The following is a 22,688-nucleotide window of genomic DNA, read 5'->3' on the forward strand; positions in this document are numbered from 1 at the left end:
GAGCCCAAGGGGTTTCATCATAGTTGGGGGGGTGATGTGATCATATTTATTCGGGCTCTCAATGAGTTGTGCTGAGGTATGTTGGATGCCCGTCAGGGGAGCCCTTGTGGAGCCTGGGAGGCCATCCCGCAGGTCATGTCCCCCTCCAGATTCAAGAGTAGGAGGGCTTTAGCTTTAGAGCTGGTACCTGGCCTCCTTCTTTTCTTGGCACTGTGTTCTCCCCAGGTGAGACTGGTGTTCAGGGTGGATCCAGGTGACTAGGCCTTGGGTAGAAGTTGATTTTCGAACCCGTCAAGGATCGTGTCATTGAGGAAGGTTTGTCCGGTTTCTCGTCCTTGGTAAATAACAGGACTTCTGTCCTGGGGACGAGCTTCAGGAGGGCGCTGGACACCAGGGCTGGATGATGTGCAGGAAGTGTTGGAGTCGGACGGCTGGAGTGGAGGAGAGGTGATGTGATGGGGGTGGAGACCTCTCATTCTTTGGGACCATAATGTGTGAACCTCATTACCAGTCAGTCACTCTCTTAAATTACCTGTTGACTGAACACTTCTTCTTGACCTCTCTGGTTGGGTGCAGGACATTCTAGACCTAGAATCCTTTCCCTCGCTGGTCCCATCCTGTGGGATTGCTGTAAACCCACCTTATCCGGTGCTGGAAGCGGACCATCAGGGACACTGTTGTAAGTAGCTCCAGAAATGTTCCTCACAGATCGCGGCTTCATTCCTCGCGCGCTCAGGCAGGGGCACGGATGTTGGTCCCATCGCTTCTATGCTCTCTTCGTGCCTGCTGCCACTGCACCGGGGGAGAGGATTACTGATGGCCTATTCTGGTCATTTATCAGCAGCCTGTGCTCACACCAGACTTTATTAAACTCCGGCTGATGGATAAAGCAGCGCTTCCCACTGCCTGTCAAAATATATCTGCAAACCTTCCTGGAACCAACACTCATTACTGCTGCAAGGAAATCGATTTATCAGAAGATAGCAGCAGGAGCCCTCGTTGTCCATGTCAGCACTGCGCTGTCTCCGCCCCTTTGGCGGGACAGCGTATCTTTCCTTCACCCGGCCGGGATGTTGTCCATATTAAATGGCGACCATGCCGTCCACACAAGCGGGCTGGTGTCCCCCCCTCCACTGGCTGGTGTGTTGTTCCTGTCCACAGGCTGGTGTGTTCTTCTCATCCGCAGGCTGGTGTGTTGTCCTTGTCTACAGGCTGGTGTGTTGTTTCTATAAGCGAGTTGACGTGTAGTCCCTTTCCGTAGACTGGTGTGCACATACGTACGTTGTCCCTGTCTGCAGGCTGGTGAGTTCTTACCATATGTGGCCTGACGTGTTGTCTCTGTCCTCAGGTTGGCGTGTTGTCTCTGTCCTCAGGTTGACGTGTTGTCTCTGTCCTCAGGTTGACATGTTGTCTCTGTCCTCAGGTTGACGTGTTGTCTCTGTCCTCAGGTTGGCATGTTGTCTCTGTCCTCAGGTTGACGTGTTGTCTCTGTTCTCAGGTTGACGTGTTGTCTCAGTCCTCAGGTTGACGTGTTGTCTCAGTCCTCAGGTTGACGTGTTGTCTCTGTCCTCAGGTTGACGTGTTGTCTCTGTCCTCAGGTTGGCGTGTTGTCTCTGTCCTCAGGTTGACGTGTTGTCTCTGTCCTCAGGTTGACGTGTTGTCTCTGTCCACAGGTTGGCGTGTTGTCTCTGTCCACAGGTTGGCGTGTTGTCTCTGTCCTCAGGTTGGTGTGTTGTCTCTGTCCTCAGGTTGACGTGTTGTCTCTGTCCTCAGGTTGACGTGTTGTCTCTGTCCTCAGGTTGACGTGTTGTCTCTGTCCACAGGTTGGCGTGTTGTCTCTGTCCACAGGTTGGCGTGTTGTCTCTGTCCTCAGGTTGACGTGTTGTCTCTGTCCTCAGGTTGACGTGTTGTCTCTGTCCTCAGGTTGACGTGTTGTCTCTGTCCTCAGGTTGACGTGTTGTCTCTGTCCTCGGGTTGATGTGTTGTCTCTGTTCTCAGGTTGACGTGTTGTCTCTGTCCTCAGGTTGACGTGTTGTCTCTGTCCTCAGGTTGACGTGTTGTCTCTGTCCTCAGGTTGACGTGTTATCTCTGTCCTCAGGTTGGCATGTTGTCTCTGTCCTCAAGTTGACGTGTTGTCTCTGTCCTCAGGTTAACGTGTTGTCTCTGTCCACAGGTTGGCGTGTTGTCTCTGTCCACAGGTTGGCGTGTTGTCTCTGTCCACAGGTTGGCGTGTTGTCTCTGTCCTCAGGTTGGTGTGTTGTCTCTGTCCTCAGGTTGACGTGATGCAACGGCGGCTGCATAGATTCTCCCTTAGATCCAAGCTTCATACGTGCTTTTACACTATCATGTTCGATAACTTTGTATGATAATGACAATGGCCCGAGAGTGGGAATAAAAAGGCTAAGACGTAATCCTGAATGCATACCCTTTTGTGTTATTGTCATGGTCTTTTTATTGTACTTTCCTTACACCTTATGAGAAGTATCTCTTTCCAGGTTAGCCAGGCGCAATATTTACATGACCTTTCTATGACGTGAGGGGTCGAGTGGTTCGATTTGCAGGGGTTCTTGGGCGCCCATTAGTATACATGGTTCAAATGGTGTTGGGATTAGCCTTGTCTCTCATGGTTTGTTACGGTTGTGACATCGTTGACTTGCCATATAGGACCTGACGAAACAACAAATTTGATTGAATGAAGGTCGTGAAACATGCGTTGGCCTCTTTCGTTCTGTTGATTTTTGATTTTTTGACTATTGGTCTCTGGTCAACATAGTAAACAAGCATTGGCATAGCCAATAGGTCTCCCCTTTGGGAACTTATAAGTGTGTAGCCAGAATTATTGGCTTTGCCAATGTTTTTAAGTTATGTTGGCCGATGTTGAAACTGGAAACTTCCCTGCATGGATACAGTTGCGTTCTCGGGCCATGAGTGTAAGGTGTACAGAAGCAGCAGTGTGGCAAGCATGCCCCCCCAGCGATGAACAGCCAAAGAGAAATCATGCAATGTGATGTGTACGTGTTGATGCAACAGCAAATGCTGTGTAATTAACATGATCATGCCTGCTTTGCCCCTCCAAACACACCCAAGAGAAATAATTTTAATTCTCTGCTGGAAGCGATGGGAGATACATCTGTTGGCGAGTGTTTGTCCCAGCTACATGATGTGTTTATCGTAAAGACGGACGACTGGACAGCGACCCAGCTCTGACCTCCAGGCCGCTATGGATAAAAAAAACAATGTTAAACTGAGCACCAATTTGCAGTGTTTGTGTTATTTGTGTCACACAGCAGAGCCAAGGCAGACCTAAGACTGAGTCCAGCTCCCACTGAAGCGGCCAGTTACGCTCACGGGTTTTGAAAGTAACATGCCCCGGTGCACTCTGGTACGTGTACTCATCAAATGAGTATTTCCACCATTATCACAGTGATTGTGGATAATGCAAACCAGCTGGTGGCAGCAAAATTTAAATACAGAATATGGGTGTGGGAGGGCAGGCTTGATAAACAGGCGAGGAGGCTGAAGAATAGGTTTAAAGGAAGGTTTATTAAGGATTGGTAAAGAAGTTGAAGGTTGTTGAGTTATAGGCTTTTGAGATTTTATAGCGTCATCCGAGTCCGACGAGGATGTTGAAGTCCGATCTTCGTTGTGTCCGTGATCGTGGTGTGTTCCCCGGAGGCTCATAGGAAATAAAGAAATGAAAAGGAGCCGTTAGAATAAAATAGTGTTATGTCAAAAAGTCATAACGTTATAATCTCACAACCTAAGCGTTTTGGAGAACAGTCCTGCATACAGTAAGGACTGAAAGAAAGGACAAGAAGGGGTGTTTTTACCACACCCAAAATGGTAGTATACTATTATCTACTACTAAGGTTCGATTATCAGGATGAGCTTACAGTAACATAGGATTTAATCTAAGGCAGAGTTATATTCACAAAGAACTCGGAGTTATCACTTTGTTGGACGCTACCCCCACCCGTTCGTTACCACCCTCTCCCATCTATTCCCAGTTTACAATCACTAACCTGGCTCCGCCGTAACTCTCCTGAGTCACGGCCGCTCTCCAGCCACCTCCGGACACCACCAATCTTCGGACCACGTTTCGTCTTCGTCCTCGTTGGTTCCTGATGTCCAAGTCTTCCTCCGGTCGAGTTCTGCGTCTTTTTCCTGCTTTACATCGGGTCCCGCGTTTTCCTGCTTGTTTTTGGGTCCCGCGTCTTCCCGCTTGAAACCGGGTCCCGCGTCTTCCTGCTTGAATTCGGGTCCCGCGTCTTCCTGCTTGAAACCGGGTCCCGCGTCTTCCTGCTTGAATTCGGGTCCCGCGTCTTCCTTCCACGCTGTCCTGGTTCCACCTACTTCCTCCCCGTAACGGTTATTCCACTCCCCTCTTATTGGCCCTGAGGAACTGCTTCCGGTCTTCGAGGGAGGAACTTCCAGGTTGTATCCCCGTTCGTAGCCCTGCGAAGATAGAAGAGAGGAGCCTGGATATCGTTGTCGAAGGGTTCTGGTAGGCAAACTCTCACATCCCCTTTCCCTTGCTGTCTTTCTTCTAAGGGGAAGCCTTTCTTGTGGGTATCTGGACAAATAGTCCGCATTTCCTTGTTCTTGACCTTTCCTATGTCGAGTCTGAAATCTGTATGGTTGCAAAGAGAGGAACCACCTCAGCACTCTCTCGTTGTGTCCTTTGTTTCGTGCTAACCATTCTAAGGGTGCGTGGTCTGTGAACAAAGTAAATTCTCTTCCCTCTAAATAATACCGTAATGTCTCGATAGCCCATTTGATGGCAAGGGCTTCTTTTTCGATCGTGGCAGTTTTTTTCTCGAGGAAAAAGCTTGCGGCTAATATATAAAATAGGCTTCTCTCCTTGTGGTGTTTCTTGCGATAGCACAGCCCCTAGTCCTTGATCCGAAGCGTCCGTTTGTAAAATAAACAGTCGTGAGTAGTCGGGGCTAATCAAAACAGTGTCCGACGTTAAAGATTGCTTTAGGGCTTCGAATGACTGTTGAACAGGCTTGGGGGGACTTTGTAGAACTTGTTCGGTGTTACACTGTTTTTGCAATAGATCAGTCAGTGGAGCTGCCAACTGTGAAAATTGTGGGATGAACCTTCTATAGTATCCCAGTAAACCCAAGAAAGCCCGTAAATCTTTCTTTGTCTTGGGGAAAGGAATATGGGAAATGGCCAACAATTTTGAGGGTTGTGGCTGTATAACCCCTTCTCCCAACAGATAACCCAAATACTTAATGGTTTGAGCTGCCAAGTGACTTTTGGCGGGGTTGATCTTTAGACCTTGTGATCCTAGTGTGTATACCACTGCGGCAAGATGTTCTAAATGCTGTTCCCACGTATCACTATATATGATGATATCATCAATATAGGCTCCAGCAAATCCTTCATAGGGTCTTAGTATTGTATTCATGGCCCGCTGAAACGTGGCAGGAGCCCCATGTAACCCAAAAGGTAACATCCTAAATTGGTACAACCCATCCGGTGTGGAAAAGGCTGTTTTTTCCCTGTCTTCTTTTTTCAACGGTATTTGCCAATATCCTTTGCACAAGTCCAAAGTGCTAATGTATTTGGCTTTTCCTATTCTTTCAACCATTTCATCCACTCGAGGGAGCGGGTAGGTATCGAATTCTGAAATTTTATTCACTTCTCTAAAGTCAATACAAAATCGAATGGAGCCATCAGGCTTTGGCACAAGTACGATGGGAGAATTCCATTCACTGTTGGATGGTTCTATAATTCCCATTTGTAACATCTTTTGTACCTCCTCTCTTATCGTCTGTCTCCTTGCTTCGGGTATCCGATAGGGTCGTAATCTAACATTTTTCCCCGGGGTTGTTCTTATAGCATGTTCAATTAGATTAGTTACACCTGGAGTTTTGGAAAAGACGGATTCATGAGACTGCAATTTCTCCACTAATTCCCCGGATAAAGACCCTGGTAAGTCTGGATCGATACACTGTTTGAAAAGGGGCTCTTGAAGCTCAACAGAATGAACTGCTGCCGGTGCTGGACCCTCCCATTTCTTAAGCAAGTTCACATGGTATATCTGAGAGATTTTTTTGTTACTGTCTACCTCAATGCGATAGGTTACGGGTGTAACTTGTTGTAATATAGGATAGGGACCCTGCCATTGTCCTAGTAACTTTTGATCAGAGGAGGACATCATAAGCAGTACCAGGTCTCCCACCTGGAAAGTTCTGAGTTTGGCTTTCTTGTCATATTGTGTCTTTTGTGCGTTCTGTGCCTCCTCTAAATTGTTACGGACGATTTCTCGCATTTGACTAAAATGCGTTTTTAGATTCGTGACATACTCGGGTAAAGGCTTGTTATTATCATGTTCAGCCTCCCATTGCTCTCGAGCCATATCCAAGAAAGTGCGAGGTTTATGGCCATAGAGCAACTCAAAGGGAGAATACCCAGTACTCTTTTGTTCCTTGCACCGGATGGCAAAAAGAGCCAAAGGTAGGATGTCTTCCCATTTTCTACTTTCTAGGTCTAACAGCTTCTTCAGAGTGGTTTTAATAGTAGCATTATATCTTTCTACCAAACCATCTGTCTGTGGATGGTAGGCCGATGTTCGGATCTGATGTATCCCTAATTCTTTGCACACATCTCTCATTAGTTTGGAAACAAAAGGAGTTCCCTGATCCGTTAGGATCTCTTTGGGAAACCCTACTCGGGAAAACACTCCAATCATGGCTTTAGCTACATTAGTTGTGTCAGGACGACGGAGAGGTAAAGCTTCAGGGAATCTTGTGGCATAGTCAACAATCACTAGTACATATCTATAACCACTTCGAGAGGGTAAGAGAGGTCCGATTATATCCATGCCCACTCGACTGAAGGGATCATTGATAATAGGCAATGGAAATAATGGTGCCCGAGGAGGATGATATCGACTATGTCGTTGACAAATGGGACACTCCCTGCAATATTTCTTTACATGCTGATAAATTCCTGGCCAATAAAAATTGTCCAATATGGTCTTTTCCGTCTTATCTGCCCCAAAATGACCACCCAATAAGTGACTATGGGCTAAATATAGCACTTTTTCTCGAAAAGGTTCTGGTACTAACAACTGCGATCTTTGTTCATGACTCTTTCTATATAACAATCCCTTGTTAATAAAAAAATAAGGACCTACATGATTTGGATCTTCTTCATCGAGGGCGTTCTTCCATGCCTCTTGTAGTACCGGATCTTCTCGTTGTGCAGCATGAAAATTACGGTCTGTTTCCCATGGATTTTCAACAGGAATGGACGGCATCACCAAGGGTGGCTTTCCTTTTTCTGCCCTCCTCTGATTTCGACTTTTTCGTGGTTTGGAAGGCGGCCACTCTTTTTCAGCATCTGTGGAGAAAGGAGCTGTAGCCAGCCACTCTCTGGTTTCTTCCATGCCTGTTTCCTGTAATAACTGGGGTAATTTTTCATAATCGTTGCCAAGAATAGCCTGTTCTGGAAGTCGCTGTATTAAACCCACCGTCAAAGATGTACCCTGGTCTTGGCGATGTTGAATTAAGACCTTGGCAGTCGGATATGGTTTGGTATCGCCGTGTACACACTTGATAGCCACCATACCGTCAATGGGTCCTATGCGATCTCCCAAGTCTTGCGGACGAACCACACTATGTAAGCAGCCTGTATCAGCTAATGCGGTCAGGGGTTGTCCGTTCACTGAAACCGTACATTTGTATGGGGGCAGTTTCTTTAAGGGGGGAGAACAATAATAATTGCGCGCCAACCCAATTTCCATGCGTTCTTCTCTTTGAGGGCAAAACCGGGCTATGTGACCGAACCCTCCACATTGAAAACATTGAGGCCCAGTCTGAGGAGGTCTGTTAAGAGGAATACTGGGTATAGGCAGTGTAGGCGTACCCGGGACAAGAGCAAGAGGTTCAGGTTTCTTGGGTAAAAGGGGTCTGGCCGGTCTGTGAAGTGAATGTCCTACCGGTTTCCCTACGTCCTCTTTTCCTTTTTGAAAGTCCTGGGCTCTACTATAAGCACTGGCTATTTCAACCGCCGTTTCTAGAGTGAGGTTTGCCTGTTGCCGCACCCATCGTTGAATGGGTGGATGCAGAGATGTTAAATATTGTTCTAAATATATTTTTGCCATAATCCCATCCTTATTTGTAGTAGTTGGTTTCAACCAACGATCGGCCATGTCCTTCACCCTAAAATAGAGTGCACGTGGAGTTTCTTCTGGACCCTCTTTCATTTGTCGTAACTTGATTCGATATGTTTCATCATCAATTCCTAGTCTTTCCAAAATAAATTTTTTTATGTCTGCGTAGGGAACCGTTCCCTGAAGGGTTGCAGCTTGGTAAGCGGCCTGTAAGTCACCTGACAGTAGGGGACCCAAATATTGTCCCCATTTTTCCGGGGGCCATGAGGCCGCGTTGGCCATGCGCTCGAAGTTACTAAAGAAAAAGTCTGGGTCCTCTCCTGCAACGTACCGTTGTAGTACTACCGAGGGTAAGGTTGTAGGACCTCTTTGTTGACTGAGTGCCGCGGTTAACTTGTCTACAACGGTTCCCTGTGTTTGTTCCTGGTCGGTGAGTACTTTTTGTAGCTTCCCTCGGTCTTCCTCTACGACCGTTAGGAATCGTTCCATTACTTTTCCCAAATGTTCTTGGTTTTCAGCCATTTTGGCTAGGGCGGCCTCCATTTCGCCTTCAAATCCCACTTCTGACACCACTTGTGGGAGGGCAGGCTTGATAAACAGGCGAGGAGGCTGAAGAATAGGTTTAAAGGAAGGTTTATTAAGGATTGGTAAAGAAGTTGAAGGTTGTTGAGTTATAGGCTTTTGAGATTTTATAGCGTCATCCGAGTCCGACGAGGATGTTGAAGTCCGATCTTCGTTGTGTCCGTGATCGTGGTGTGTTCCCCGGAGGCTCATAGGAAATAAAGAAATGAAAAGGAGCCGTTAGAATAAAATAGTGTTATGTCAAAAAGTCATAACGTTATAATCTCACAACCTAAGCGTTTTGGAGACCAGTCCTGCATACAGTAAGGACTGAAAGAAAGGACAATAAGGGGTGTTTTTACCACACCCAAAATGGTAGTATACTATTATCTACTACTAAGGTTCGATTATCAGGATGAGCTTACAGTAACATAGGATTTAATCTAAGGCAGCGTTATATTCACAAAGAACTCGGAGTTATCACTTTGTTGGACGCTACCCCCACCCGTTCGTTACCACCCTCTCCCGTCTATTCCCAGTTTACAATCACTAACCTGGCTCCGCCGTAACTCTCCTGAGTCACGGCCGCTCTCCAGCCACCTCCGGACACCACCAATCTTCGGACCACGTTTCGTCTTCGTCCTCGTTGGTTCCTGATGTCCAAGTCTTCCTCCGGTCGAGTTCTGCGTCTTTTTCCTGCTTTACATCGGGTCCCGCGTTTTCCTGCTTGTTTTCGGGTCCCGCGTCTTCCCGCTTGAAACCGGGTCCCGCGTCTTCCTGCTTGAATTCGGGTCCCGCGTCTTCCTGCTTGAAACCGGGTCCCGCGTCTTCCTGCTTGAATTCGGGTCCCGCGTTTTCCTTCCACGCTGTCCTGGTTCCACCTACTTCCTCCCCGTAACGGTTATTCCACTCCCCTCTTATTGGCCCTGAGGAACTGCTTCCGGTCTTCGAGGGAGGAACTTCCAGGTTGTATCCCCGTTCGTAGCCCTGCGAAGATAGACGAGAGGAGCCTGGATATCGTAGTCGAAGGGTTCTGGTAGGCAAACTCTCACAATGGGTAAACAGCACAGCAAATTAATCTGAGGCTGCAAACGTTTCTTGATGCCCGTGCACAAGTAAAGAAAACACTTAACAGGAGCAGAGGCAGGCCAACTAAACAAACGTAACCTAAATAACTCAAAGAGTAAGAGCACATGTAACAGGGGCAGTCCTCATGGGAGGAAACAAACGTCCAAAGGGAGGGACTACTATGCCTATTCACCAATAAAAAGCCGGCATTTACAAAGGACAGTAAGAGGAGCCAATTGAAAATATGGGGCTGTGCTTAAAGCTCATATTGTAGGACAGCATGTCTCGCTGCCTAGGCAAGACCTAAAAATAATAAAATAATCTTGAAAAAATCAATCAACAGTCTGGCTGAATGACTTCATTCTCAATGAAGAAATTGAGAACTCGAAGCAACCTGTCTCTCAATCTGCACCTAGCGTCACTGTGCATAAGCATAGGGAGTAGCAGCGTGTCTGAGCAGATGCTGTCATGCATGCAGGTACCGACCAACTTTACGATGGGCAATATTAAATGTAGACTCAGACATTCAATAGTGGAATTGTTGGGTTCACTTGGGTGTATGGCGTCAACTAAGAAGTATTCGGAGACCCAGCCAATTGGAGCCCTTGTTACACCACCAGGGATGCTAGATAGAGTCTATGCAGGAGGGACAGGAGGGACAGGAGGGGCAGAGGTCGCACCCTCTGGAGCCTTTGTTAAACCACCAGGGAGTGCTGTGCACAATCTATGCAGGAGGGGCAGAGGCCCCACCCACTGGAACCTTTGTTAAACAACCAGAGAGTGGTATACAGAATCTATGCAGGAGGGGCAGAGGCACCACCCATTGAGGGCTTTGTTACACCACCAGGGAATGCTGTGCACAATCTATGCAGGAGCGACAGGGGCCCACCCTCTGGAGCCTTTGTTAAACAACAAGAAAGTGCTATAAGGAAGCTATTCAGGAGCGACAGAGCCCCACCCACTGTGGCCTTTGTTAAACCACCAACCAGAGAGTGCTCTGTGGGGTCAACCCTCACCTTCAAAGCACTGTGAGGAACCCCCAATGTTGTCACTGATCTCCGTGCACTGTGGGGTTCCCAACAGCCACTGCCAGGCCATGTACCCCCTAATCCAAACCTCTGCTCCGAATCAGTGCACCCCAAAGAGGCTGACAATGCTCGTGCTCAGAAGGGGAACACAAACTCTTATGTCATCGGACAGCTGAAGAATCTGCCGTAGACGAGGGGCCATGAAAAGAATGAGCATATAAGTAATTTACCTGTCCCTGGGGCACCCTGGTGAGATGACTTGGGGCACGTCTCTAGGAGAGGGGGTCTGGCCCGTCTCCACCTGTATTGAACCCCATTCCTAAAGTGCGCCTTGAACGAAAATGCTCCTGGGTTTGTGTGAGCACAGCAGCCCCCCGCTCCACTATGTGTTTGTAGCAGACGCCCCTTCACTGCGTCCTTTGGTGGTGATTAACCCTGGGCAAAGCACTACGCTACGCTCACATAGTTAGAGAATTTTCCGCTACTTCGCACTATGCGAATTGCACATAGCACAGTGCAAACATGCGTAGCATAGCGTAGCGTAGTGCAGCGGTCATTTTTTACTTCCTCGCAGTCCTCAACGTCAAGTTGGAGACCGCGAGAAAGCAAAATGACATCCCGACGAGACTTTTTCCTCGTTCGCGATCAGCAACATCAAGTTGCCGATCGCGAGCGTGGAAAATAAACCTCCCGGCGAGATTCTCAACGCGGGGAGGTCAGGTTTCTCATTGCGAATGGTCGCGTATGCTCGTGACCGCTCGCGATGAGAAACTATCAGTCCGGGTTGAGAAAGCTGCTGCTCGAGTAAAAATCTACTCGAGCGGCAGAAAACTACAGCTTGCACTGTCCAAGATGCCGTTTTCAATGATTGCACAGTGCCGGATGCTTGTCCGCACTGTGCAAGCATTGAAACCGGCATCTTTTACAGTGCGAACAGGGTACTATGCAGTTTACGTAGTGCTACGCGTAGCTCACGTAGTGCAAAGTGCACTTTGCTTAGCTACGCATAGCGCTACTTCGCGAACTACGTCCAGGGTTAGGGGTGATGCTGTTTGCTGTCAGTGGTATGGCAAGGGTGCCGTGGCCCCAATACAAGAAAATAGGGTCCGTCATAGAATGGCCCCCTGGTGCCACTACACCTGCTGCACCTTTGACAGCTGCTCACCTATGTATCTCTTACCTCTCTCTGTTGCAGCTCATGCTTACCTGAAGCCACTAGTAAATATAACAAAAAACACAATGGTCCTGAGTAACAATACTTTAGATGCAAAGAACTTGGGGGCATATTATCAAGAGGCCGCGATAAAATTATCGCCCCTTTAGCGTCCATTTTTGGCCGAAAAACGGCGAAAATTTTATCGCAATATTAGCATGGACACGCTAGCGCGTGTTACCGTGATTTAGCACCTGCTTTGCATCGCATCGTTAATGAGATGCAAAGTAGACGTGCCTCAATAGACAACATGGGGAAATATCATGAAGGCAGCTTCACAATATTTATAACAATGCCCCAGCCGGCATAGCGATAAACAAAATCGCGCTAACCGGCCATTAATGCTGGATTTCAACGTCTGCTAAAATCCAGTGTTAGGCATACTTTGCATGAGAGGTGGAATGTGGGGTTACGACCGCAGGGTCGTATCAGCAAGGTAATCGCTGTTTAGCAGTGAACATCGCTGGTTTTCCAGTGATGTTGGGACATTTCCCTGCTATCGCTGGAATTTTCATCGCAAATGCACTAAGCGTTGTAAATAGAGGGAAACTAGCGCTAGACGCGGCCAGGGATAATTAGCGCTGCCGCTTGTTAATATGCCCCCAAATGAAGAATAACATTTCTTCAAAGGCGTTTATGAAAAACAATTTCAAGCCACAAAGTGAACATTGGTGAAATGCACACGTGCTCGGTGCTTTGGGTAGAAGTGAAAATTGCAAAAAACACAGTTGATGGACAGAATGCAGAACAATGTCTTACATTCACCCCAGTACAAAGATATGGGCCTAAATCCATCGTTTTTTTTGCACTCCACACCACCCTAGGTCAGACACTGGCTATATGCAAATCAGCCTTGACCCTGTGCCTCATGGGAACAGTCCAGCCCGAACTACCAAGCCATGTCTTTCCTAGAACGGAGTCAAGCATCCAAGGACCGGTTTCTAGCTATCAGCCTTCTTCAGCCTGGATAGCTTGACTCCAGTGATGTGGAGAGCCTGGGACTCACGTCTGAGCATACCCAGCCCACTCGGGGTGAAAATTGCAAAAAACACAGTTGATGGACAGAATGCAGAACAATGTCTCACATTCACCCCAGTACAAAGATCTGGGCCTAAATCCATCGTTTTGTTGCACTCCAAACCACCCTAGGTCAGACACTGGCTATATGCAAATCAGCCTTGACCCTGTGCCTCATGGGAACAGTTCAGCCCGAACTACCAAGCCATGTCTTTCCTAGACCGGAATCAAGCCTCCAAGGACCGGTTTCTGGCTATCAGCCTTCTTCAGCCTGGATAGCTTGACTCCAGTGATGTGGAGAGCCTGGGACTCACGTCTGAGCATACCCAGCCCACTCGGGGTGAAAATTGCAAAAAACACTGTTGATGGACAGAATGCAGAACAATGTGTTACATTCACCCAGTACAAAGATCTGGGCCTAAATCCATCGTTTTTTTGCACTCCACACCACCCTAGGTCAGACACTGGCTATATGCAAATCTGCCTTGACCCTGTGCCTCATGGGAACAGTCCAGCCCGAACTACCAAGCCATATCTTTCCTAGACCGGAATCAAGCATCCAAGGACCGGTTTCTGGCTATCAGCCTTCTTCAGCCTGGATAGCTTGACTCCAGTGATGTGGAGAGCCTGGGACTCACGTCTGAGCATACCCAGCCCACTCGGACATGGCTTGGTAGTTCGGGCTGGACTGTTCCCATGAGGCACAGGGTCAAGGCTAATTTGCATATAGCCATTGTCTGACCTAGGGTGGTGTGGAGTGCAAAAAAACGATGGATTTAGGCCCAGATCTTTGTACTAGGGTGAATTTAAGACATTGTTCTGCATTCTGTCCATCAACTGTGTTTTTTGCTGGGTAGAAGTGATGCACTCAAGTGATAAATCGTGATCAACAAGTGTCTCAACAAACACAAGAGTAGCCTGGCCGGTGCAGCAAGGTCTCAACATTCACCATTAATGTTTCAAGTAAATGTGGCACGGTTGGAGCCTCCCCTCAACTGCCCAACATCCAAAGTCCCCCAAAGAGGAGCCCTATAACCCCCCAGTCTACAATCCATGCTCCAGACTAGTCTCTTACTCCACCACCCTAAAGCGCTTCGAGGCATGATCGGGAGTGTGAGGTGCTAGAGGTGGGCCAGCCTAGTGAGGCTCGAGCCTGGCTCGAACTGAATATCTGGCTCGGCCCTTGTCCATTGGCCTCGCGAGCCACATTAGATCTGTGCCAAGCCCCCGAGCCTCTGTCGTTTCTCTGCCCTACGGAACGCAGGGCTGGTGAGCGCATGGAATCTTAAAGGTGCTTTTCAGGTTCCTGTGTCTGCAGGTGAGCTGCTTTTCACCTGGACCACTAAAGACCTGGATCAGAAAGAAGATCAGCCTCTGTGGGAAGTCAGGCCTCTTTGTTATGCTAATCAGAGCGAGTGTTCTCGGTCAGGTGCTGACTCGCTCCTCTTTAATGTGTGTTTTCTCAGGAGAGAGCTGTGATATTAGCATCAAAAGAGTCTCCTGCCTTCCTGAGAGCTTTGTTCTTTTCTTAAAAAAGACGTCATCCTCTCCGACTGGTTTAACCTATCACACTGGTATTTATTGAACATTGTTTACTAATTTAGGCCACGAAATAATGAAACATAGTTCTCTGTACTGTGTTGATAAAAGGGATCGAGAAGGAGCCATGCATCCAGTGGATCTGGTGTGGCTCACTGGTTAGAGGCGGCAGACTCGTAAGCAGAGAACGGCCCGGGACCAGGGTTCAATTCCCGACGCGGCAGGGTCGTGAACCAGGGTCAGTGGACTCGATAATTCTCGCCTCGGTGCCTACTCTAACCAGGGAAAACACTCGGCAACTCTGGGCATTAAGCTTGCCTCATCTCTACAATGGCCCCCCACAGACGCCGGGGATGCTTGTCTTCACCTTGGAGATACCCAGAAAGGGACCATCTCACAGGGAAAACCAGGACGGGTTCCCCAGCAGTCTACAGCGCCAGGATACTCCTTGGAGTCACAGTGCGCTTTACAAGTACACCCACATTTACATTTACATCTGTAACCAGAAACCAGGGTTCAAATCCCAGCTTCCCCGCATCACTAATGTGTGAGCTTACACAAGTCACTTTACTTCACTGAGCCTTATTTTGACTGAGTGTCAAATCTGGGCTCATTGAAGGAAATCAGTTCAGGGTGTGCAATATATGTAACAAAAGCATCTCGGTGCGGCTTAATACACAATCATGTCTGTGCACACAATCACACTGTGGGCCATGTGCAGGGTGCACTGAACAGACTAACATATCCTGGTTCCGTCGAGGCCGTGTCACCTGGAGGTGGGGAAAGGTGCGTGTTTGAAAACTGCTCCTGTTCACGGATAGAATCTAGTGAAACAAATCCGCTCGAGAAAAAAGCGTGGTTTGAATGGAGAGGCTCTGCTCGTGCGTGGCTGTCAGAGTCACCCCAGACTCATGGCCCGGCCCTTGCTCCGGTCTCCCTAGGAATTTTCTGTTTTACCCATCGCTGTGAGGCGCTATACAGATGCTAATACCAGGGCTTTAATTTGGAGGGAAAAACTGGGGGGGGGGGGGTCTCTCAAAGGGGCGTGGCCAGTGTAATAAAGGGCGTGGCTTAAACACGCAAGCTAAAAATCTGTCCTTAGTATAGTGTGCCGCCTGACTTGTATTTTGCTGTTCCTGTCATTCCATCCAGGTATTTGATACAAGTAACATCTTACCTACCACACGTCAGGATTATTGGCTTTGTCAATGCTTGTTAGTGGCATAAGATAAATTAGCAGCAAGTATGGCTTCTATATAGTATTAAAAAAGATCCACTTAAAGCCCTGGTGGCACCAGGACAATGTTGCTGCTCCTGAGTCTCAAAAAGAGAAGGGAAATCCAGAGAGAAAAGATGACTCTCTTTAAAGGATTTCCCTCCCCCTACAGCGCTCACCTGGCATGACGTCATGCCGCACTAGTGAGAAGTGAGCAGTGTGAGCAGCGCACACTAGTGAGAAGTGAGCAGTGTGAGCACGCGCACACTAGTGAGAAGTGAGCAGTGTGAGCATGTGCACACTAGAGAGAAGTGAGCAGTGTGAGCACGTGCACACTAGTAAGAAGTGAGCAGTGTGAGCATGTGCACACTAGTGAGGAGCATGTGCACACTAGTGAGAAGTGAGCAGTGTGAGCATGTGCACACTAGAGAGAAGTGAGCAGTGTGAGCATGCGCACACTAGTGAGAAGTGAGCAGTGTGAGCAGCGCACACTAGTGAGAAGTGAGCAGTGTGAGCTCGCACACACTAGAGAGAAGTGAGCAGTGTAAGCAGCGCACACTAGAGAGAAGTGAGCAGTGTGAGCATGTGCACACTAGAGAGAAGTGAGCAGTGTGAGCACGTGCACACTAGTAAGAAGTGAGCAGTGTGAGCATGCGCACACTAGTGAGAAGTGAGCAGTGTGAGCAGCGCACACTAGTGAGAAGTGAGCAGTGTGAGCTCGCACACACTAGAGAGAAGTGAGCAGTGTAAGCAGCGCACACTAGTGAGAAGTGAGCAGTGTGAGCACGCGCACAATAGTGAGAAGTGAGCAGTGTAAGCACGCGCACACTAGTGAGAAGTGAGCAGTGTGAGCTCGCACACACTAGAGAGAAGTGAGCAGTGTAAGCATGCGCACACTAGTGAGAAGTGAGCAGTGTGAGCACGCGCACACTAGTGAGAAGTGAGCAGTGTGAGCTCGCACACACTAGTAAGAAGTGAGCAGTGTGAGCATGCGCACACTAGTGAGAAGTGAGCAGTGTGAGCATGTGCACACTAGAGAGAAGTGAGCAGTGTGAGCACGTGCACACTAGTAAGAAGTGAGCAGTGTGAGCATGCGCACACTAGTGAGAAGTGAGCAGTGTGAGCAGCGCACACTAGTGAGAAGTGAGCAGTGTGAGCTCGCACACACTAGAGAGAAGTGAGCAGTGTAAGCAGCGCACACTAGTGAGAAGTGAGCAGTGTGAGCACGCGCACAATAGTGAGAAGTGAGCAGTGTAAGCACGCGCACACTAGTGAGAAGTGAGCAGTGTGAGCTCGCACACACTAGAGAGAAGTGAGCAGTGTAAGCATGCGCACACTAGTGAGAAGTGAGCAGTGTGAGCACGCGCACACTAGTGAGAAGTGAGCAGTGTGAGCTCGCACACACTAGTGAGAAGTGAGCAGTGTGAGCTCGCACACACTAGAGAGAAGTGAGCAGTTTGGAAAGCATGCCCAAACTGGTGAGAAGTGAGCAGTGTGAGCACGCGCACACTAGAGAGAAGTGAGCAGTGTGAGCACGCACACACTAGAGAGAAGTGAGCAGTGTGAGCATGCGCACACTAGTGAGCAGTGAGCAGTGTGAGCACGCGCACACTAGTGAGAAGTGAGCAGTGTGAGCACGCGCACACTAGTGAGAAGTGAGCAGAGTGAGTTCGCACACACTAGTGAGAAGTGAGCAGTGTGAGCTCACACACACTATAGAGAAGTGAGCAGTGTAAGCACGCGCACACTAGTGAGAAGTGAGCAGTGTGAGCACACGCACACTAGAGAGAAGTGAGCAGTGTGAGCACGCGCACACTAGAGAGAAGTGAGCAGTGTGAGCACGCGCACACTAGAGAGAAGTGAGCAGTGTGAGCACGCGCACACTAGTGAGAAGTGAGCACGCGCACACTAGAGAGAAGTGAGCAGTGTGAGCACGCGCACACTAGAGAGAAGTGAGCAGTGTAAGCACGCGCACACTAGTGAGAAGTGAGCAGTGTGAGCCCACGCACACTAGAGAGAAGTGAGCAGTGTGAGCAGCGCACATCCATGTGCCTGGTGTCACTTCAGTCTGGAAAAAAACACGGACCACCTGTGCCAGGGCACAAAACAGAGCCAGATAGACACCCGTTTCGAGCCCCCCTTTAGCCTTCCCACGTAAAGCCCTGCCAATACAATGCCATACAGAAAAGCAGGCGTACTAGGGCTGACTTGCCTGCAGCCGCTAGTGTGGGTCGGTGCGAGCTCTGTAGATGCGCTGGAGCTCAGCGCCTCGGAGAGCAGTGCGCGATCCAGGCACTGCGCTTCAGTGCAATGCGCTCCAGGCACCGTGCTCGAGGCACCGCGCTCCAGGCACTGCGCTCCAGGCACTTTGCTCCAGGTACTGCAAGCCAGGCACTGCGCTCCAGGCACCGCGCTCTAGGCACTGTGCTCCAGGCACTGCGCTCAAGGCACCGCACTCTATGTCCCGCGCTTCAGGCACCGCGCTCCAGGCACTGCGCTCCATGCACTGCGCTTCAGTGCACTGTGCTCTAGGCACTGCGCTTCAGGGCACTGCGCTCCAGTGCACTGTGCTTCAGTGCACTGCACTCTAGGCACTGAGCTCCAGGCACTGCGCTCCAGGCACTGCGCCCCAGGCACCGCACTCTAGGCACTGCGCTCCAGGCACTGCGCCCCAGTGCACATTACACGCTGCTGTCTGCTGGGACGCCCAAGTAAGGGGCGGGGCGCGCGCTCCGGCTCTCTTATTACACCACTGAAGCCACCTGCCCTTCCCAGTGAGATTCCCAAGAATTGCCTCGTAATTACTGCAGGGCCTGAAGCTGAAACCTTCCGAAATCCTGTGCCAAACCACAGAGCTGCCTCCTGCTGCCTGCCAAATCCTACTTTTGTGATGAATCTTCTTAAACAAGCATTGGCTAACCCACTGCGTCTGGCCTTGGCTGCCGCCTTTTGGTCTTACCAGTGCTTGTTTGTCTAGTCCGTGATTTTGCGAAGCTTCTTTGCCGTGGGGGCTGCTGGGCCCTCGCCACTAATCTCTTTTGGTCTCAGTAAGCGCACATGGCATTGGCTGACCCATTACTTGGTGGTGTTTGTTGAGCAGGAGATGGAATGTGACTGACACAGCAACAGGCCAATGGTTGTCGAGGGCTGGCTGAAGCACCCGTAAGTGCACTCTATGTTATTTTAGTAAAATCAAAAGGTCTTGGCTAAACCCTGCCCTGAGAAATGACTGCATTACTACAGCCAAACACCACTCTTACCCCACAACGTCCCCCAGTTCCCTCCACCTGCTTTTTATGGCCCGCCCCCAAACACGCGTCGCTTCCATCACAGAGCGCGCAGGCATCTACCACCTAATATGACAACGTCATTAAACAAACCTGCTAATAATATCAAGCAGGCAACAGGATCTGTCTGCAAAAATATCTACCTGTGAACGTGACAGCACAAGGCACTCCACTTGCTGGCTCCTGGTGACGTCACACCTCTAATCCCAGTCGCAGTGTATTTGGAAGGAGGAGTGGTGCTGGGTTGGGGCACAGGTTGATACTTTTTAAGGTGGCTGCTGTTGTAGGGTCCAGAGTTCTGCAGTCATCATGGTTCACCCTGCAACTACCGCACTTGGCATACACACACACAGCACACATAAACACCACACACACACAACACACACAGAGCACACATAAACAGCACACATACACACAACACAGACACACATACACATACATCACACATTAACAGCACACATGCACCACACACTCACATGCACACACAGCACACATAAACAGCACACATTCACACCACATACACATAACACACACATACACACAGAGCACACATAAACAGCACACATACACACAACACAGACACACATACACATACGTCACACATTAACAGCACACATACACCACACACTCGCATGCACACACAGCACACATAAACAGCACACATTCACACCACACACACATACACACAGAGCACACATAAACAGCACACATACACACCACACAGACACACAGACACACATACACATACAGCACACATAAACAGCACACACACACCACACACACTCACATACACACACAGCACACATACACACCACACAGACACATGCACAAACACACAGCACACATACATACCACACACACACGGTACACATAAACAGCACACATACACTCTACACACACATACACACACAGCACACATTCACACCACACAGAAACAACACACACATACACGCAGAGCACACATAAACAGCACATATACACACCACACATACATACACACACAGCACACATTCACACCACTCACACAACACACACACACACACACATACACACACACATCACACATAAACAACACACATAAACACCACACAGACATGTGCACAACATACACACGCACACACACCAAATACACACACCACACATACACACCACACACATACACACATCAAACACCACACACACACACACACACACATCACACACCCACACACATACATCTGCTGTACCAGTGACTGAGTAACCATGTTTCTTTCCTTTCCTTAAGGCTCAGGTCGAAGCCAAGAAGGAACATGAGGGAGCAGTACAACTGCTAGAGGTAAGGCGGCCGCCTTGGAACGTGCTCCGTGCGTGTGGTAAGAGACCGGAGACGTGTGTGTGTCTGTGTGGTGCGTTGGCAAGTTGTAGCCACAGGGTGGGAGTTTTACTTATATATTTGTGCATCTATGGCATGCTGGTGCCTCTGGAAGGCCTATGGGCTGCAACACAAGCTGACTCCGCCCCAGCCCCCCAGGCCTTGCAGAGGCACCAGTCGGGTTTATGATGGTCCACTGGCCTCCTTGCATCATCTCTGACCTGTTGCAGACTCTCGATGAAGTCTTTTCTCCACTCCAGGGACCTCTTTGTAGATTAGGTGTGGCCACGTCTTCTCGATAGCTCAGCTGTGATGTCAGTTCGCAGCATCCTTCTGACGTCAGAGCCTGCTGAGCCCCTGGCAGCTGCGCTCAGGCCTTCATCCATCTGATGCAGAGAATACGAGGACCAAACAGGGGGATAATGCCATTGACCTGCTGTAGACACTCGATGCCCCACCAGGGGCAGACAGTAGTAAAACATTGCTGCAGAAAGTTTCTAGACCCCCTGCTGCCTTCACCGGACTGGCCTTGATTCCCTGCTGGAGCTCTGAGCTCTGTGACACCTGTTTCGCTCTGAGGTGTTGTTTTATGATGAGTTTATCAGAGCTAGAAGGTCGCCTTCATGGGAAACAAACCCTCAAGATCACCCAGATACCTTAAGATAATGAGTCCACTGACAAGCAAGGGCTAAAGCCATTCTCTTAATTAAACGGGGGGCCCCTCCCTGGAGAGTTTGCTACTCTGATCCTGCGATGTCCCCTTCTTCCGCACTCTGGTGGTGACGTCCCTAGACCACAGACGGTCGAGTCCAGGATCTGAACAGGTCATCTCCGGCCGCAGGGCCGTCTCTGACCACCACGTGCTCACCCCTCCCTCTCTTCTCACCTTCACTGTCATCTACCCATCCATTATCTATCAGACGACGACCCATACTCTCCCCACCGAACTAGTAATCTAACTCTGTAACCCATAAATGTGGCCCCCAGCCCATACTCGTCACATTCAATCCTGAAAACCACAGTTCTACCCCCCCCCCCTCAGTCTGCACAGCAGACTTGTGGACTACGCTGCGAACACGTCATTTACAACATAACCTATAATCTGCATCACAAACTAAAATCTAAAGCCCTGATGAGTAGTCTAGCCTGGCAGTCTATAACCTACCCACCTAACCTGTAAGATACTCACCTAACCAACTGATCGCCGTACTAGTAATCCCAATACATGACTGCCACCCAGTCCAAATGGCGAACCCCTCAATCCGTGGACGCACTGACATTTCATTGGTCAACATCTCTATAAACACACCCTTACCTAAAATCACCTCCTCAACTGAATGCAGCCAGTGACATCATAACACGAATGAATGCACCAGTGAGAATCTAAATGCAACTGAATGTACTCCATGACATAATAGTGCGCTTGAAGGTACCCACTGACATCATAACGCGACTGAAAGCACGCTGTGATATCATAACGCGACTTAATGCACCCAGTGACATCATAACGCTTTCACATTACATGGATATCGGATGCCCATGAGGTGAGCATGAGCTGACCATAACGTCTGTATAAAATGTCCATGAGCTGACAAATCTGACCACAAGCCATCCATGAGCTGTCCATGATGTGCCCAAGAGCTGTCAATGAGCTGGACACGAGCCGTCCATGAGCTGTCCATGATGTGCCCAAGAGCTGTCAATGAGCTGGACACGAGCCGTCCATGAGCTGTCCATGATGTGCCCAAGAGCTGTCAATGAGCTGGACATGAGCCGTCCATGAGCTGTCCATGATGTGCCTAAGAGCTGTCAATGAGCTGGACATGAGCCATCCATGAGCTGTCCATAAACTGTCCATGATGTGCCCAAGAGCAGGCAATGAGCTGGACACGAGCCGTCCATGAGCTGTCCATGATGTGCCCAAGAGCTGTCAATGAGCTGGACATGAGCCGTCCATGAGCTGTCCATGATGTGCCCAAGAGCAGGCAATGAGCTGGACACGAGCCATCCATGAGCTGTCCATGATGTGCCCAAGAGCTGTCAATTAGCTGGACATGAGCCATCCATGAGCTGTCCATGATGTACCCACGAGCTGTCAATGAGCTGACCACGAGCTGGCCATGAGCTGTCCATAAATAGTCCATGAGTTGTTCATAAACTGTCCATGATGTGCCCACGAGCTGGCCATGAGCTTGACACGAGCTGTCCATGAGCCATCCATGAGCTGTCCATAAACTGTCCATGATGTGCCCAAGAGCTGTAAATGAGCTGGACATGAGC

The 22,688-nt window shown here is 49.2% G+C and overlaps 1 protein-coding gene across 7 annotated transcripts in view; it reads left to right on the forward strand.

Moving 5' to 3' along the window:
* The window catches only part of RIMBP2 (RIMS binding protein 2), a 1,349,166-nt gene that overhangs the window by 733,242 nt on the left and 593,236 nt on the right, over positions 1–22,688 (forward strand). For all 7 annotated transcript variants that reach the window (XM_086942673.1, XM_086942667.1, XM_086942669.1 and 4 more), the window contains exon 7: positions 20,322–20,372. In XM_086942673.1, coding sequence (XP_086798799.1) covers positions 20,322–20,372 — 51 coding nt within the window. The remainder of the gene's footprint in view (positions 1–20,321; positions 20,373–22,688) is intronic.

This window comes from Lissotriton vulgaris, chromosome 11 (assembly GCF_964263255.1).
Source record: "Lissotriton vulgaris chromosome 11, aLisVul1.2, whole genome shotgun sequence".
In the NCBI taxonomy this organism is placed as follows: domain Eukaryota; kingdom Metazoa; phylum Chordata; class Amphibia; order Caudata; family Salamandridae; genus Lissotriton; species Lissotriton vulgaris.